This window comes from Typopeltis vanoorti, chromosome 19, assembly GCF_054136105.1.
Source record: "Typopeltis vanoorti isolate ZY-2024b chromosome 19, IOZ_Tvanoo_1.0, whole genome shotgun sequence".
In the NCBI taxonomy this organism is placed as follows: domain Eukaryota; kingdom Metazoa; phylum Arthropoda; class Arachnida; order Uropygi; family Thelyphonidae; genus Typopeltis; species Typopeltis vanoorti.
In genome coordinates this window covers 97,418,230-97,435,665 of record NC_143567.1, presented here as the reverse complement: position 1 = coordinate 97,435,665, position 17,436 = coordinate 97,418,230, and the positions used below count along the sequence as shown (strand labels likewise).

The 17,436-nt window shown below is 37.8% G+C and overlaps 1 protein-coding gene across 1 annotated transcript in view; it reads left to right on the top strand.

Moving 5' to 3' along the window:
- The window catches only part of LOC150096380 (polycystin-2-like), a 286,011-nt gene that overhangs the window by 253,205 nt on the left and 15,370 nt on the right, over positions 1 to 17,436 (top strand). Inside the window, exons 13-14 of the mRNA XM_090409166.1 lie at positions 6,267 to 6,506; positions 6,597 to 6,744. Of these exons, the coding sequence (XP_090265292.1) occupies positions 6,267 to 6,506; positions 6,597 to 6,744 (388 nt within the window). The remainder of the gene's footprint in view (positions 1 to 6,266; positions 6,507 to 6,596; positions 6,745 to 17,436) is intronic.

The window sequence follows — 17,436 nt, the reverse complement described above, 5'->3', positions numbered from 1 at the left end:
AGAGGTCAGAAACTACCTTAGTCAGTCGCCTTTGGACCTTTTCCAACATTTCTTCATCCTTCTGAAAACCAGGTTACCAAATCTGGGCACAATAGTCCATGTGTGGCCTAATCAAAGCCTTATACAACGGAACAAGAATCTCCCTACTTCTACACATCAGGGTCTTCCGCATCATTCCCAGAAGCCTTTGTGTTGTCTTCACAATTTTGTTTATGTGTCCCCTAAATTTCGGATCCTTATCCACTATCACTGCAAATTACATCTGCAAATTACATCTCTTATTTCCTCCACCTGTGACAATATATCCTCACCAAGCATAAATTCTGCATCCCATCTTTGTTTTTCAAATTTTAAAACCTTACATTTTGCAACATTGAACTCACATCCCCATTTCCGTGCCCAATCACTCAATTTATTCAAGTCTTCTTGTAAGGCCGCAACATCTTCACTACTCTTCATGGTTCATCCCAATTTTGCATCATCCAAAAACAACTGAATATCTCTATACAAATCTTCACCTATATCGTTAATACACAAGTTAAACAATAATGGCCCCAAAACAGACTCCTGAGGCACTAGTGACTTTCCTTTTCCTGGATATCGCTCCCCCATACACAGCTTGTTGATACCTATCAGATAGCCAGTCTCCAATCCAATGCACTAATATAATATCCAACGCCATCTGCTCTAGTTTGACTATCAATTTATCATGAGGTACTCTATCAAAAGCCTTTGCAAAATCTAAGTATATTACTGTGTATCCTTCTCCTCTGTCCAAGGAAGCAGTCACTTTATTGTAATAAGTAAGTAGATTACTAAAATATGACCTCCCTTTCACAAATCCATGCTCTCCATCAAAGATAATACCATTGTTGTCAACACAATTCTGGATCCTAGTTCTCACAAGCTTCTCAAACAGCTTAACCACAACACCTGACACATAGGTAGGCCTATAGTTTGATGCTTGAGTTCGATCACCTCCTTTATGAAGTGGCACAATCTTGCCCTCCTTCCACTCCTTAGGAACTTGACCGAGTGCTAGACTCGTATTAAAAAAATATGTCAAGGCAAGTGTCAACTCCATGGCACATTCCTTCAGAATATGTGGTGATATATTATCTAGTCCCACAGCCTTATTAACATCTAGTTTGCTCAACTTTTGAAAATCCCCCAAGCTGCATTGATCTCTTTTCCAGCTAACTCCTCATTCCATGCTACACCTGCAAGCTGTCACCTGAGCTCTTCATAATCACCCCCCCCCTTGTAGTTCCACATATACCCTTTTCTCACAGAGGTCCTCACACTGCTGGCAACCACCCAGGTAATCACCTCATGGTCACTCTCACCAATTGGTGGATGATTTGACACCTCATTTATAATTACATCCTCTGATGAGATGACCAAATCCAAGACCCTCAATCCTCGTGTGCCCTCTGTTACATTCTGTCTGAGGTAGTTATCCCTCAAAAACTCAAGAAACTCATTTTCTTTACTTCCAGTTGCTATCTCATCATTCCAGTCTATATTGCCATAATTAAAATCACCCATAATGATCACTCTTTTCTTATTTGCTTGACTAATTTGATTATACATTTCATTATCACCACCATCCACATTACCTGGTCTATAACAACATCCAACCAAGTATTTGATTCCATTCACCTTTATCTCACACCATACTGTCTCAAAACCACTGGCACTATTTCCCTCTTGCATCTCTACTTTGTATGGACATGACTCTTTCTCTATCATGAATAGCACTCCCTCTCCCTTTTTATCCCTTCTGTCCTCACGAAACACATCATACCCTACCATGTCTATTCCTGTCAGGATGTCATCCTCTTCCAACCATGTCTCACTTATTCTGACCATGCAGTATTAAACCATAACTGCATAAAATAACTGTTATTAATTAGTTACTTAATGATTCATTCATTAGTGTATAGGCTAGACTACTGCAAAGTAATCAAATCGATTGCACTAGACTACCATAAAGCAATCATATTGCTGCTTCTTCATTATCAATGCATGAATTGTTATATCTGTAAATAAATATGAATAATTTCTTTTTCGCATTATCTTTTCATTTTTGATGTCTAGTGTTAGTAATACATATAACGCCTACAGTTTTTTGTATCATATAAGACAATATTGATGTAGGTACTGACAGACATATGATTCATATTGTATACAGATGACATAAACTAAATCTTACAGTATTGATAAATACAGTACAGTACTGTAAATGTATTTTCATTTACATTTTCTTGTAGAGGGCTTACTTCATTGTAAGAATATAGTATATATATTTATGAAGTGGCACTATATAGTATATAGTGCCACTTCATAAAGGTGGTGATCAAACTGAAGCATTAAACTATAGCCTATAGTTTGATGCTTGAGTTCAATCACCTCGTTTATGAAGTGGCACAATCTTGCCCTCCTTCCACTCTTTAGGAACTTGACCAAGTGCAAGACTCTTATTAAAAAAAATATGTCAAGGCAGGTGTCAACTCTCTATAATAATATAATGAACGACATAACAATTTAATGTGAAGATTGCCCTTGTACTTCAACTACGAGACTATCAATATTGACGTTAATATTACTTAAGGATAATTGCATAGAATTTTCGAGGTTTTCGTCCATTATTCTTTTCCAAATTTTTGATTTATTGTATTTCATCCTCAAAAAAAAACTGTTCACACATATATGTGCTGCAGAAAAGACAAATGATTTTTCTTGAAAAGGTGCGTAAATTTGTATATTTTTCTTCCACCAAATAAAATTTATAAAAATCTGTCAAAGCAATGTTGTTCAATTGTGATTTTAGCACTAAATCCGCCTAAAGCTGAATCTGTAAGTTTTCTGGCACATTATTTACATCAGCATCCATCGGACAAGCAAATATAGCAAATGTAGAGTCTTTGTTTTTGAAGTTGGCAAACCTTGTAAAAATTATTACTATTATTACTATTATTACGGGCAACTCCAGGGAGTCATTAGACTCATCGAGGGAGGCCCCAAATCATATTCATCACAACTATCTGACATTCATACAGTATCTATCATACCTCGCCTTAAACTCATTCACTGTCACAGCATCCACTACAGACTCAGGGAGCGCATTCCACTCATTCACTACTCTAAAAGTAAAGAACCCAGCTCTAACACCTTTACTAACCACACTTTTGCCCAGTTTCCATGGATGTCCCCTAGTCCTCCCACAACCAGCCCCGTTCTCAAAAATCTTCTGAATTAATTTTATAGAAACCCTTCAGTAATTTGAATGTCTCAATCATATCTCCCCTCCTCCGCCTATCAACCAATTTTTGCAACCCACAAATCCTCAACCTGTTCTCATACGGTTCATTCCACAGACCTGCTATCATCTTGGTCACTCGCCTCTGGATCCTCTCCACATCCTCCCCATCAAGAAGAAACCTAGGTGACCAAATCTGAGCACAGTAGTCCAGATGGGGTCTTATCAAGGCTCGATAGAGAGGAACAATAACCTGCTTGTCTCTGCTTGTCAACGTATTCTTCAGCAACCAAGTGATTTGATGAGCTGTTTTGGTCACTTTTGCAATGTGTCCCCTAAATTTCAATTCCCTATCCACCAACACTCCCAAATCTCGTGCCTCATCAATTTCCTGGAGCAGGGTTCCACCAATGCAGTAAACTGCCTCCAATCTTTTCACCCCAAAATGCATAACCTTACATTTTGCCACATTAAACTGACATCCATTCTCCTTAGCCCAGACCTCCAATCTATCCAAATCATCCTGCAAAATTTTGACGTCATCTGCATTCACTATTGCCCTACCCAACTTCGCATCATCCACAAACAAATGAACTGTTCCTCTCAGATCATTTCCTATATCATTTATGAACAAATTAAACAGCATTGGCCCAAGAACAGATCCCTGTGGCACACCACTAGTCACAGGCCGTCTTGTGGACTCTACTCCCGAGTAAACCACTCTCTGATATCTCTCCGTCAACCACCCTCCTATCCATCTCACCAACCCTATGTCCATTCCCATATGCTGCAATTTACTGATTAGAATTCCATGTGGAATCCTGTCAAAGGCCTTGGCAAGGTCCAGTAGAATCACCGTAAACCCATTACCCTTATCCAGTTCAGCCGTCACTGTGTTATAATACGTGAGCAAGTTACTGAGGCATGACCTACCCTTCACAAAATTGCTCTATTAGTGCCTTCAGTTCATCTCTATAACAATTATAAGGGATATTTTTATGAGTTGCTAGAGTAGGAAATTGATAACAATTTTTAGCTCTTATCTGACTTTCCAACAATCTTAGTTTATTACAAAAAGCTTTGACATGTCCATGCAGTTCATGAACCAATTGTCCTTGTTTTTGCAATTTAAGATTCAGTTCGTTTAGGTATCCGATGACATCTACAAAAAACACTAAATCACACACCCACTCATCATCTTTTATTTGGTTAATTGTGTTTCCTTGTATGTCCATAAAATCTGCAATGTCTTGTATCAGATCATAAAATCGTTTTAACATTTTACCTTTACTCAACCACCTCACTTCACAATAATAAGACACATCTTCATAATCCGAAAATAGGTCTGCCAAATACTCCTTAAATTGGCGGTGATTAAGTGCACGTGACTTAATAAAGTTAATACTGGCTACTACAACTTCCATAACATTTGTCAATTTGATCGATTTTGCACACAGATTTTGTTGGTGGATAATGCAGTGAAAATTTGTTAAATTTTTTCCGATGGATCTGTAGTTCTATTGCTCTTTCATGAACTATTCCAATAAATCCCCTCTGTGCACCAACCCATTGCAGGAGCTCCATCAGTGCATATGTCAGATAGTGAACTGCATTTAAGCCCAAATTTCTTGAAGACTGTGTTGACTGTTTCAGATATATCTTCACTGGTAGTTGTTCCTTTTAACGGCCGAAGCGCTAATAATTCTTGTGATGTTGAAATCCGCATCAACTCCTTGAATAAATATTGCTAGTTGTGCTGTATCGGAGGCATCGGTGCTGTCATCCAAAGCAATTGAAAATGTTTCCAATCTAGCAATCTTCTCTTTTAAACTTTTTTTGATATCATCAGCCATAATTTCTATGCATCAGACAACAGTACGAATATTCTCGACAAACAAATATTCTCGAAGTCTTTTTTTCTTTTCATAACATATTATACTTGCAACATCCAGCAGACATTCTTTGATAAATTCGCCTTCACCAAATGACTTAGATTACCACAAAGCTGGCTTTGACAATGCTATGGCGCTGTGTTCCTTGCTTGTTGAACATTTGCTGCTGGGTATCCAAGTTCTCTTCAAGTTGTATTCTTTGTTGACAGATATGGAGTTGTTGCACAGCAAACATACAGGCAAACCTTTATTCAGAATAAAATAATAATCCTCCATCTAGTTGTCTTGAAATTGACGATTCTCTGCTTTTTTTTTTTTTTTGCAATAATCCCCGACATTGTCTCAAATTTATAAGCAATATTCAGAACTGTCAGACAAAACTGTGTTCTACACTGCAGGTACTGAACAAAGCACAACACCAACGCAAGTACCGAACTGACATGTTGAAACACGTTCACACACGCCACCTAGTCAAAATGAGAAAGAGACTTTGGTTGGAGAAAACATAGTGTGTTTTGCGCAAGTCATATGACGTCAGCTTAATGTGAGTTAAAACACACCATGTTTTCTCCCACCATGAATCAGACAAACTTTGCTGAAATAGATTAGGGCCAGATCAAAAGAAGTAGAGGTCCGAATCCGGCCCGCGGGTTGGGGGTTGCCCATATGTGGTCTAAATGATAGATATAATGAAAGCAAAACTAAATGCAATGTAAGCAAGCATGATGTTCCTAACTTTAAATATGCATATTTCATTACTGAAAGAAAATATATAAATAAAGGCTTACAATAAAATTTTATCTAAATTTAGAGATTATCATATGCAACACAATTTTTGCAATCTAAAGCGTTTTATTTTACAAGAAATCAATTTGCTTGTTTGACAGGAAAGGAATATTTTATTACTTGTCACCTTTCTTCTAAAAGGATAATTCTTTCTCTTCTAATCTTAGTATGCCAAATGTAGTTTAAATGCAGATGAAAATTTCTTATAGCTAATTAATACTACTCTAAACATGCTTCTGAAATTCTAATAGTTAAATATTGGCTTAAAAAAGTATTTTTTTTAATGAAAATCAAATATATCTATTTTTATCAATATTTATTTATAGTCGTGGCTTGACGGAAATGGAGATTGAAATGTTATTTGCTAAGTATGATTTAGATGGAAACAGAGAACTGGATGAGCAAGAAATTAACCAGATGTATTTAGATTTGGAAGGCCAGAGGATGGAACTAGATAATGAGATACAAAGAGAGCAGAGTATGATGCCATCGGATGCAAGCCGTCCTGTATCAGCTATTCCTCCTGGGCATATCAGCACTGGAGTATCTCTTGATGATTTCAATGTGTAAGGTTATCTGTTATTTTAACTTTATTCATATTTATCTTGATTCACTTTTAAATGCATAGATCCTGATTATGTTCTTTTTTTTTTTAGATTGTCACGGAGAGTGGATCGTATGGAACATTCTATTGGAAGTATTGTATCTAAGATTGATGCAGTTCTTGTTAAGATGGAATCTATGGAAAAAGCAAAATCAAAGCGCAGAGAAAACATGAATAAAATATTGGACACAATCTCAGAGGTAAAAATTATAATGATACAGTATTACTTGAATACTGTGCTCACTGTGAATTCACCTTTACAAATACAAATTTTGAGTTATCACACAGCATACTTTTCATAGTATATCAGTGATACTGTGAAATGCCTATTTGTGAATAAGCTTTAGAGAATAAGTGAAGGTCAGAGAAATAGAAAAATACAGTAAAATGATAACCACGACATTTCTCTGTCAATGGGATAACTTGCTTTGGATTTTCAGGCAGAAAACAATTCTGAAAGAGTGGTCATAAAGACAAGATCTTGTGACCTCTGAAATGCTTGTTACAATGTATCACTCTCATCATCACACACTACCTCTATTGAATATGCACATAAACATTGCCAGTTCAATTATAGATAAAATTATTATACAGTAATGGAATAAGACATCTATTCTGGACTGGCAATGTTTATGCGCATATTCAATAGAAGTAGTGTGTGATAGTTTTTTTCATTAAAAGAATTAATGAAAGAAGCTAAATATGTAAACAGAATAACTTTTTAAAACATTGCAGGAGAGCAGAGCTGATTCCAACTTGCTGTAAAATCAAAGAGGTTTTTCATTCTCGTAAAGCACATCACATCTATTGGCATGAAGTTTTTCCTTGTTAATCAGATTCATGAATCCAAAACACAACTGTATTTCATTAATTGCCATGTTGCTTCTATTACTGCTAAATTAACTAATATTTTATCAGTTAAAGAATGTAATACTGTTTATAAAACATCTTCAGACTCAGCAGAAAAGGTTTACATGACTGTTAATCATATTCATAAATTTCAATTATTTTTAAATAAGAACAATTTTCTGCTTAGCATCCAGACTAATGCTTCAAGAAGTGATGTTAATATTTCAGGCCATCCCTTATCTAATGAAGAAAAAGAAATCTGTGTTGTCAAAATGGTTAGATTTTGCTGTAGCTCTTTTAAGAGTTAATCGTGCTAGACCTCCCTGACTTTATGGTCTTCCCAAAATATATAAAGAAAATGTTCTATTAAGACCTGTTGTAAATTATACAAATTGCCCAACCTATAAACTCTCAAGATGTATCAAATTTTCTCTCTGCATTTACAGGTTATTCTTCCTCTTTCATTAAAAATTTAGAAGATTTCAAGAATAAAATATCAGAATTATCTTTACAACACACCAGTTGCAGCTCATACACATGCACTGCGACACTGCAGCACCCCAAGGAAAAAAAAAAAATTAAATTTTGTTTGTGTTTATATATAATAAGAATGCTTACAACATTATATAAATGCAATGCAACATGTTAAAGGTTACAGCTTATGTTTCGACATTGATTGAATAGTTAATAATTGGAATTGTTTGATTGACGCTTTAGATTACGAAACAAATGTGATAATTCCGACACTGCGATCTAATGCAGTGTCAGAATTATCACGTTTGGCTAATTGCAGCTAGACTCGCCGATAATTGTTTGTGCTTGTGATTGCACGTTACAAGTGATTCCGATATTGCTCGTTGTCGCTTACAGATAAATTGTATGCATGTGCACATTATTTCTGTGAGATACGAAACTTTTATTATTGGTGTTTGTTCATGATGAGGGTGAAATATTTTTAATAAAGCAATTTTTTAATATGTAAATTTATTTATTAATAAATAGGTTACTGATTAGGAAAAAAGATTTTTTTATTTTATTTTGTATATGCAGTGCAAAGAGAGCTGTGGCAAAGGCGAGGGCAATTGAAGAGGTTTATGAAGTACTGGAGAGAAACGGTAGTGAAGCTAAGTTGTTGAGAATAGCGAAAGCTAGAGATAAGGCCTCGAAAGACATAACATCAGTTAAGCAGATAAAGGACGCCACAGGAGTAGTACTACAAGAGGAGGACAAAATCAGAGGAAGATGGGAAAAATATTTTTGTAATCTACTAAATGAGGAGAATCCAAGAGAGAGGTGTGAGGATGGAGAGGCAAACGAAGGATCAGTGCAGGACATAAGCAGAGAGGAAGTGTATTGGGCACTGAGGAAAATGAAGAATGGAAAGGCTGTGGGGGGAGACCAGATACCTGGAGAAGTGTGGAGAAGCTTGGGCAGTGAGGACGTAGACATGTTATGGAATCTGATGAGGAAAATAGCCCAACAGGAAAAGATATCAGAGGAATGGAGGAAAAGCATTTTCATCCCAATCTACAAGGGAAAAGGAGATGTTCAAGATTGTGGCAGCTATAGAGAGATCAAGCTGATTTCACACACGTTGAAGATATGGGAAAGGGTAATTGAAGGAAGGATACAGCGGGAAACAAAATTGGTGAGGAGCAGTTTGGATTTATGCCAGGAAGAGGGACAATGGATGCAATATTTGCGCTAAGGTGATTGATGGAGAAATATAGGGAGATGCAGGCGGAGCTACATATGGTGTTTATAGACCTGGGAAAGGTGTATGACAGAGTGGCCAGACAGGAGTTATGGAGGTGTATGAGGAAGAAGGGGGTGTCAGAAAAGTACGTGAGGTTGGTGAAGGAGATGTATGATGGAGCGAAAACTCGGGTCGGGTCTAGTGTTGGCATGACAGAGGGGTTCCCCATTGTCGTAGGGCTCTATCAGGGATCAACTCTGAGCCCCTACCTCTTTGATCTGGTCATGGATGTACTAGTGGAGGACTTCAAGAAGGAGGCACCAGAGAGCATGATGTTTGCCAATGATATTGTTCTCTGCGAATCATCCTGAGGTAAGCTTGAAAAGACCCTGGAAGAGTGGAGAAATGTATTGGAGGAGAGAGGCATGAAAATTAACCGGGTAAAGATTGAATATATGTCAACAGGGAGTGATGAGGATATGATCATATGACTCCAGGGTGAAAGGTTAACTTCAGGGAAGAAATTCAAGTACCTTGGGTCAGTCGTTGAGAGGAATGGTGACCTGGATGAGGAAATACAGCACCGAATAATATGCGGCTGGATGAACTGGAGGAAGATGAGTGGAGTCCTGTGCAACAAGAGAGTGAGTTGTAAGATGAAAGGAAATCTGTATAAGATGGTGGTGAGGCCGGCGATGCTCCATGGCGTGGAGACGTGGCCTATAACAAAGGCACAGGAGAGGAAGATGAAAGTGGCAGAGATGTGGATGTTGAGATGGATGAGTGGTGTGACAAAGAAGGACAGGATAAGGAATGACTACATCAGAGGGATGATCAAGGTGGGCCCGATTGGTAAGAAGGTACAAGAAAGCAGGCTGAGGTGGTTCAATCATGTAGAGAGGAGTATGTTGGTAAACGAGTGGAGTGTATAGAGGTGGAGGGAAGGAGGAAAAGAGATAAGGTGGCAGAGGATCTTAGGGAGAAAGGATAGAGTTGGGAAGATGCCCTAGACTATAAAATCTGGAAGAAGAAGATTAAAGATGTGAACGCCGACCCCGTTTAATATGGGATAAGGCATAGCGAAAGAAGAAGAAGAAGATTTTGTATATGCAGTACTCCCGCTTAAAATTTTCACCAGCCGCCACTACAACACACAGATCTTTTAAATCAGTTTTGATGCAGTTTCACTTTTCACAAACATGCTGATGGTTGATACAACAGAATTACTATGCAATGATTTTTCCTCTTGATATTTTAAAATTAATCAAATTTGTCATAAATTTGAATAGAAAAAAGAAATGCAACGGGATCTCCAATTACCCCTACTCTAGCAATTTGTTTCTGGAACATTTTGGACAGCATTTTCTAAATGTTTTTATTCTTAAGCCATCTATTTGGTATAGATATACTGGTGATGTTTTTCTTGCATGGAACTCTTCCTTGTCTGATCTTCATGAATTTTTTGAGAAAATTAATTCGGTTAACCCAAGAATCAATCGAAGTAGAAGATAACACTTGTCAGTTGTCTGCCCTTTCTGGATGTTCTTGTCGTATAGCAACCTAATAGCAATCTACAGTTATCAGTATGTAAATCAGTTCACACTGTTAAATATAACGTTGCATCTCATCATCATCCCTGTCAAATATATGGTGTGATTAAAACTTTAGTTCACTGTTCACATAAGATATGTTCTACTGATTCTCTTTTAAATTATAAACTGTCATTTATCAGAACTACTTTCATCTCTAATGGTTATAATCCAAAAATAACTGATAAAGTAATTAATGATTATGGCCTTCATTCTAATCCTTCTTGAGTAGAAGTTCCTAGAATTTCAATGCCATATATTCAAGGACTATCACAGAAAACTGCAAGACTTCTTTGCCAGATTGACCTATTTCTTTCGTAAACTAAATTCCTTCCTAGCCTCTCTGAAAGATAAATATCCTGTCTCTCTTATCTTGGAGTTTACAGGATTCCCTGTTTACGTGGCCTTTGTTATCATGGGCACATGGGTCATTCTACTCAGATTCATCTAGAAGAACAAGAGTATGTTTTACTTCATAAGTCTGGTTTAGCTAGCCATGCCTTATCCACTAGGCAAAACAAAGCTAAAGTCCTACACAAATTTATTTTCTTCTTAAAAGATTATATAAAGAAGTTATATGAAGCTCACATTCACAGTCCAAACCTCAACAAAAAAGGATTACCTTAAAAATTCCCAGTTTTGGGAAGTCACCCAAAGTAACACTCCTCATTCTTGCACTTTTTAATATCCTCCTGCAACATTATAAAAGTTGAGAACCTATATTGTCACATGCTTTCAATTTTAAATGTCATTCTTATTGTGTTTATCTCTTTTCAATTTTATTGACAGTGGCTATGAAACCTAGCTAGCTCTACAAATAACAAACATTTTTTCTAACATAAGTGTTATTCCATTATAATTCAAACCCACAGCCGTTTCTCCCACTGCATATTCTCCTTCTCTTTTTCTCTTCATCTTTTGAAGCATTAAATTTAAAAGTAAGCCTAAATGAATATATTCCCTCTTCGATTAAATGGTGGAGAGTGGATATGCTATCCACTCGGCCAACCAGGCCCAGCATTTAGATCTATTGGTTCATTTATTATCAACACAGTTCTGTGAGATATTTCTTTGATCTCCTAAGGTATCTGCAAACATTACTGCCACCAAGGAGGATTGTGAATTCTTACTTTACATTATATTTTCTATTAAGTAATACCAAGCTTTATTCCAAAGATCACAGTTAATAGGATATCAGGTTCTACTCTTTTGGATAGAGCTAATATTTTGGTTATTATAACAAATACCTATTATTGTTAAAAATCAAGAGAGGTAAGAAAGAATTAGAAACTAATTACATTCCTAGAATTAAGAGGATAATTAGGTGGGAGCTAAATGGACAAGTAAAATCATTAAGCAAGAACTGGTGATATAGATAAGAGAATGGCTCTTGGAGAGATACCGGAAAGTAGTGTATGGAGGAGCAGAGTGCAGGATGAGACAAGTGACCAGTGGTGTGCCTCAGGGCTCTGTGCTTGGGCCATTATTGTTTAATTTGTACATAAATGATATAGGAAATGGCTTGAAGGGAGATATTCAGTTGTTTGCCAATGATGCAAAATTAGGTAGTGCAATAAAAAATCAAGCTGATGTTGAGAGTTTGCAGGATGATTTAAATAAGCTGGCAAAATGGGCAAAAGTAATAGATGCCAGTTCAATGTGGAAAAGTGTAAAGTTATGTATTTTGGGATTAAAAGATTACCAGTTGTATCACATTGCTGGAACAGTACTCCAAGAGAGTGATGAGGTTAGAGACTTGGGGATATTGGTGGATAGGGAGATGAAGTTCAGAGGGCACATTGCTAAGGCATCCAAGATTGCACATAGGATTACTTGGTTATTGAAGAACACACTAACATTCAGAGATAAAGAGGTTATTATTCCCCTTTATAAGGCGTTGATACTTCCACATTTGGATTACTGTGTTCAAGTCTGATCACCTGGATTCCTTGGAGATGTGGAGGTTGTGGAGAGTGACTAAGTTGGTGAGTCATGTAAAAAATGCTCCCTACATTGATAGATTGAGAGCTTGTGGATTGCAGAGGTTGGCTGATAGGCAGAGAAGAGGGGGATTGATAGAAATATTTAAAATTCTAAAAGGTTTTTATATGATTGAAGCAGGGGAAATATTTCAGCTGTGTGATAGTGATGGAAGAACAAGAGGTCATCCCTGGAAATTAAGGAAAAGTGCAGTTAACAAGGGTGTGAGAACTACATTTTTTGCTTGGAGGGTGCTGAATGAGTGGAATGCATTGCCTGATTCAGTTGTGAGTTCTTTGTCTGTAAATGAATTCAAGAAGAGGTATGGTACATATTGTTTTGATAGTCTGGGTCTCCCACGATGAGTCTACTGACTCCATGGAGATACCCGTAATAATAATAATAATAATAAAAATACTGTGGATGGCATATCAGAAGTGTGACTGGTAAACATATATCTAAAAGCAGGCTTGAAGACTAAAAGGCATAAAATCAGATTATAAGAGGAAATTAGCTGAGTGGGCTAAAGAAAATCCAGACATCCAGAATATATCTTCAGTGTTTACATCACTTTTATCATCTCTGATCTCTTTTACAGTACTCTTTCCTTCATTTCTAATCTTTTCATACATCACTTTTATCATCTCTGATCTCTTACAGTACTCTCTCCTTCATTTCTAATCTTTTCAATAGCATGTAGGAAATTCTGCCACCTTTGTGATATGTTTTATCAGTCTTCCCATGAGTTTTGTTTAAAGCTACTTTTACACACAGCTTAGCTTTATGTCATTTTTCTCACACCATCTGCTAACTTGCTTGTTAGAACTTTTGATAAGATTTTTTTTTTTCTTTTTCAGGATTGTCTTTTTAACTTTTGCATGCACCATGGATATTCAGATTTTTCTTTCCTTGCAAACACAACTTCACTGCATGCCTCTCTGAATGAATCAATCAATTTTTCTTCAGAGCGTGCTGCCAAGACCTCAAGATTTGGTTTTTATTTTCAAACTCTCAATTTTTCTTTCTGAATGTTTGTATAGTTGAATAGTACAGTTCACCTCCAAAGGCTACTTGATTTTTATTCTTTTTAAAACTTTTTATGTATTTCAGTTAGGGAAATTAGTTAGGGACCATATACAACATTGGGCAGATGAGGAAAATGTTGTCTGTGAGAGTCAACATGGATTTGTGACGGGGTGCTCTTGTTTTAGTAATATGCTAGCCTTTTATAATAAAGTTACAAGAGCACTAGATGAGGGAAAGACATATACTGCCATTTTCTTGGATTTAGCGAAGGCATTTGACAGGGTGCCACGTGATAAGCCGATATTTAAGTTGCAGTACATGGGTCTGGATGTCAGATTGGTCAACTGGATTCAGGATTGGCTGTCTGATAGGTATCAGAGAGTTGTGTATGGTGGGGCAGTTTGAAGGAGGCAGAGGGTTACAAGTGGGGTCCCACAGGGCTCAGTACTGGGACCTATGTTGTTTAAGTCCCAGTACTGAGCCCTGTGGGACTCCACTTTATATCAATGACATTATCAGTGGATTGCAGGGGGATGTTCAGTTGTTTGCAGATGATGTGAAGCTGGGAAGGGTTATTAGTAATAATGCAGATACTGTAGTCATGCAAGAGGATTTGAATAAGCTAGATAAGCTAGACAGGTGGGCAAATGAATGGGGGTTCGGTTTAATGCAGCAAAATGTAAGGTCTTAAGGTTTGGGACCATCAATGGAATGCTGAATACTCTGTTGGAAGAGATATACTGGAGAAAGTAGGGGAGACAAGAGATCTGGGGTTGATGATTGATAGAAACCTGAAATTCAAGGGACATATTGCAAAGGTGGTGAAGGTAACACAGAGGATTGCTGCAATAATGAGGATGCTGACCAGCAGAGATAAAAGAGTTATCATTCTGTTGTATAAGACCCTGATCGGACCACACTTATACTATTGTTCTCAGATTTGGTCCCCAGGATTTAAAGGGAATCAATTAACTATGGAAAGGGTAGAGAGGCAGATAACAAAGATGGTTTCTGGACTGTACAATGTTAGTTATGAAGATCGTCTGAGGGAATGTGGACTGCAGAGTTTGGTAGATAGAAGAAGGAAAGGTGATATGATTGAGACTTTTAAACTGTTGAGAGGTGGTAAGAGGATTGACACTGGGGAGTTCTTTTGCTTGGTTGAACGGCGGGAAGGTGTGATGACAAGGGGCCATCCCTGGAAGTTACAAAAGGAAACTGTGAGCAAGAGGGTGAGGAGTGGTTTCTTTGCATGGAGGGTGGTTGAACCGTGGAATGCATTGCCTGATAGAGTGGTGAGAGTGAGAACGGTCAATGAGTTTAAGGAGTGGTATGATAGACTTTGTGTTTTCTAGGAAGGACTTCCTGTGATGAGTTTTTTGACTCCTTGAATGCCTAAATAATAATAATTTTCCTTTTTCATTCATATTTATCCAGATCACTTTCAGTTTCAAATCCCCTGTATACTTTTGTATCCTGAACCATTATGAAGATATTGTCATGAAAAATAACAGTCGATAATTCTTTTTTATTGACTTTGCTCTATGTGAATTTGTGTATATATTGAAACATGTTAATGAAAAGTAAGTAGTCTGTGTCCTAAAAGAAATGCAGCTAGTACTAACCATTATTATTAGCTTGGTCCTTTTTTCACAAATATTCTTAAAACAAAGTGGATGACAAACAATATTAAGCAGGAATTACATGTGAAAAAGTGGCTATGGAAGTGATATAAAGAGACAGGTGAAGAGGAGATGCATAAAGAATATAAGACACAGGCCAAAAGAGTGACTAGTATGATAAGGAAGGTGAAACCGGAATATGAGAGCAGATTGGCTCTAAGATCCAAAGAAAATCCCAGGGAAATTTTTAGCTATGTGGCCAGTAGGAGGAGAAATAACTGTGGAAGAATGATGCTGTGGGATAAAAAGGAGAATGGAGTGACTGATGCAGATGACATAGTGGAATTGTTCAATGAACACTTTATTGGAGTATTTCATTCTGGAAGAGTCAGTTTTAATACTAGATGGATCAGGCAGGTTCGAGGTTTAGAGGTACAGGAGGAGAGTGTGTTTCAAATACTGAGTACTCTGGATGTTAGTAAAGCTGTGGAGCTGGATAGTATTTCACCATGAATTTTGAGAGAATGCTAGGGAACTGACAGTGCCTTTGACCTGGCTTTTCAATGAAAGTCTGGATGCAGGAAAGGTGCCCATGGAATGGAAGGAAGGTAAGATAGTGCCATTGCATAAGGGTGGTAGCAGACTGAAAATGTCTAATTATAGGCCAGTTTGTGTGTCATCAGTTGTTAAGATCTTGGAGAAAGTAGTTTATTTTATTTATTTCTATGGAGTTCCCTCCCTTTTCTCCCCCGTCCCTATTGGGGCAAGTTGAGCCCCCTCATGGGGGTTAAGTATTTATGGCTGTGGATCCATTTGTGTTCACGGGGCCAGTTTGCCTGCTTACAGGATGAAAAACCCAGATAAACTGGGGAAAAAACCCTCCCGTCCATGCCCAAGACCGACTAACTTGGCTATGGCTGAGGAAGAACCTTAAGCTCCTCACATCAGCGATGGGAATCGAACCTAGGACACTCCTTTTCCAGGCATATAGTGGCGAAGTGCAAAGCCACTAGGCTAACTGCATGGACGGAGAAAGTAGTGAGGGACCATATACAACATTGGGCAGGTGAGGGTAATGTTATCTGTGAGAGTCAACATGGATTTGTAAAGAGGCACTCTTGTTTTAGCAATATGCTAGCCTTTTATAATAAAGTTACAAGAGCATTAGATGAGGGAAAGGCATATACTGCCATTTTCTTAGACTTAGCAAAGACATTTGACAGGGTGCCACATGATAAGCCGATATTTAAGTTGCAGCACATGGGTCTGGATGTCAGGTTGGTCAACTGGATTCAGGACTGGCTGTCTGATAGTTGCGTCAGAGAGTTGTGTATGGTGGGGCAGTTTCAAGGAGGCAGAAGGTTACAAGTGAGGTCCCACTGGGCTCAGTACTGGGACCTATATTGTTTAATCTTTATATCAGTGGATTGCAAGGGGATATTCAGTTGTTTGCAGATGATGCGAAGCTGGGAAGAATTATTAGTAATAGTGCAGATGTGGTTTCCCAAACCTTATAACCACAAACAGGTCATGAGGTTTGGGAAACATCGATGGGACACTGCATACTCTATGGGACGAGTTATACTGGAGGAAGTAAGGGAGACACGAGATCTGGACTTTATGATTAATAGAAACCTGAAATTTAGGGGACATATTGCAAAGGTGGTGAAGGTGACAGAGAAGATTGCTGCAATAATGAGAAGGACACTGCCCTGCAGAGATAAAAGGGTTATCATTTCATTGTATAAGACTCTGATCAGACCACACTTAGACTATTGTTCTCAGATTTGGTCTCTAAGATTTGAATGGGATAAATTAACTGTGGAAAGGGTATAATGGCGGATAACAAAGATGGTTTCAGGACTGTACAATGTTAGTTATGAGGATCGGCTGATGGAATGTGGACTGCAGAGTTTGGTGGATATAAGAAGGAGAGGTGATATGATTGAGACTTTTAAATGTTGAAAGGTGGTTACAGGGTTGACACTGGGGAGTTCTTTCGCTTGGTTGAACAGAGGGAAGGAGCGATGACAAGAGGCAATCCCTGGAAGTTACGAAAGGAAACCGTGAGCAAGAGGTTGAGGAGTGGTTTCTTTTCATGGAGGATGGTTGAACCATGAAATGCATTGC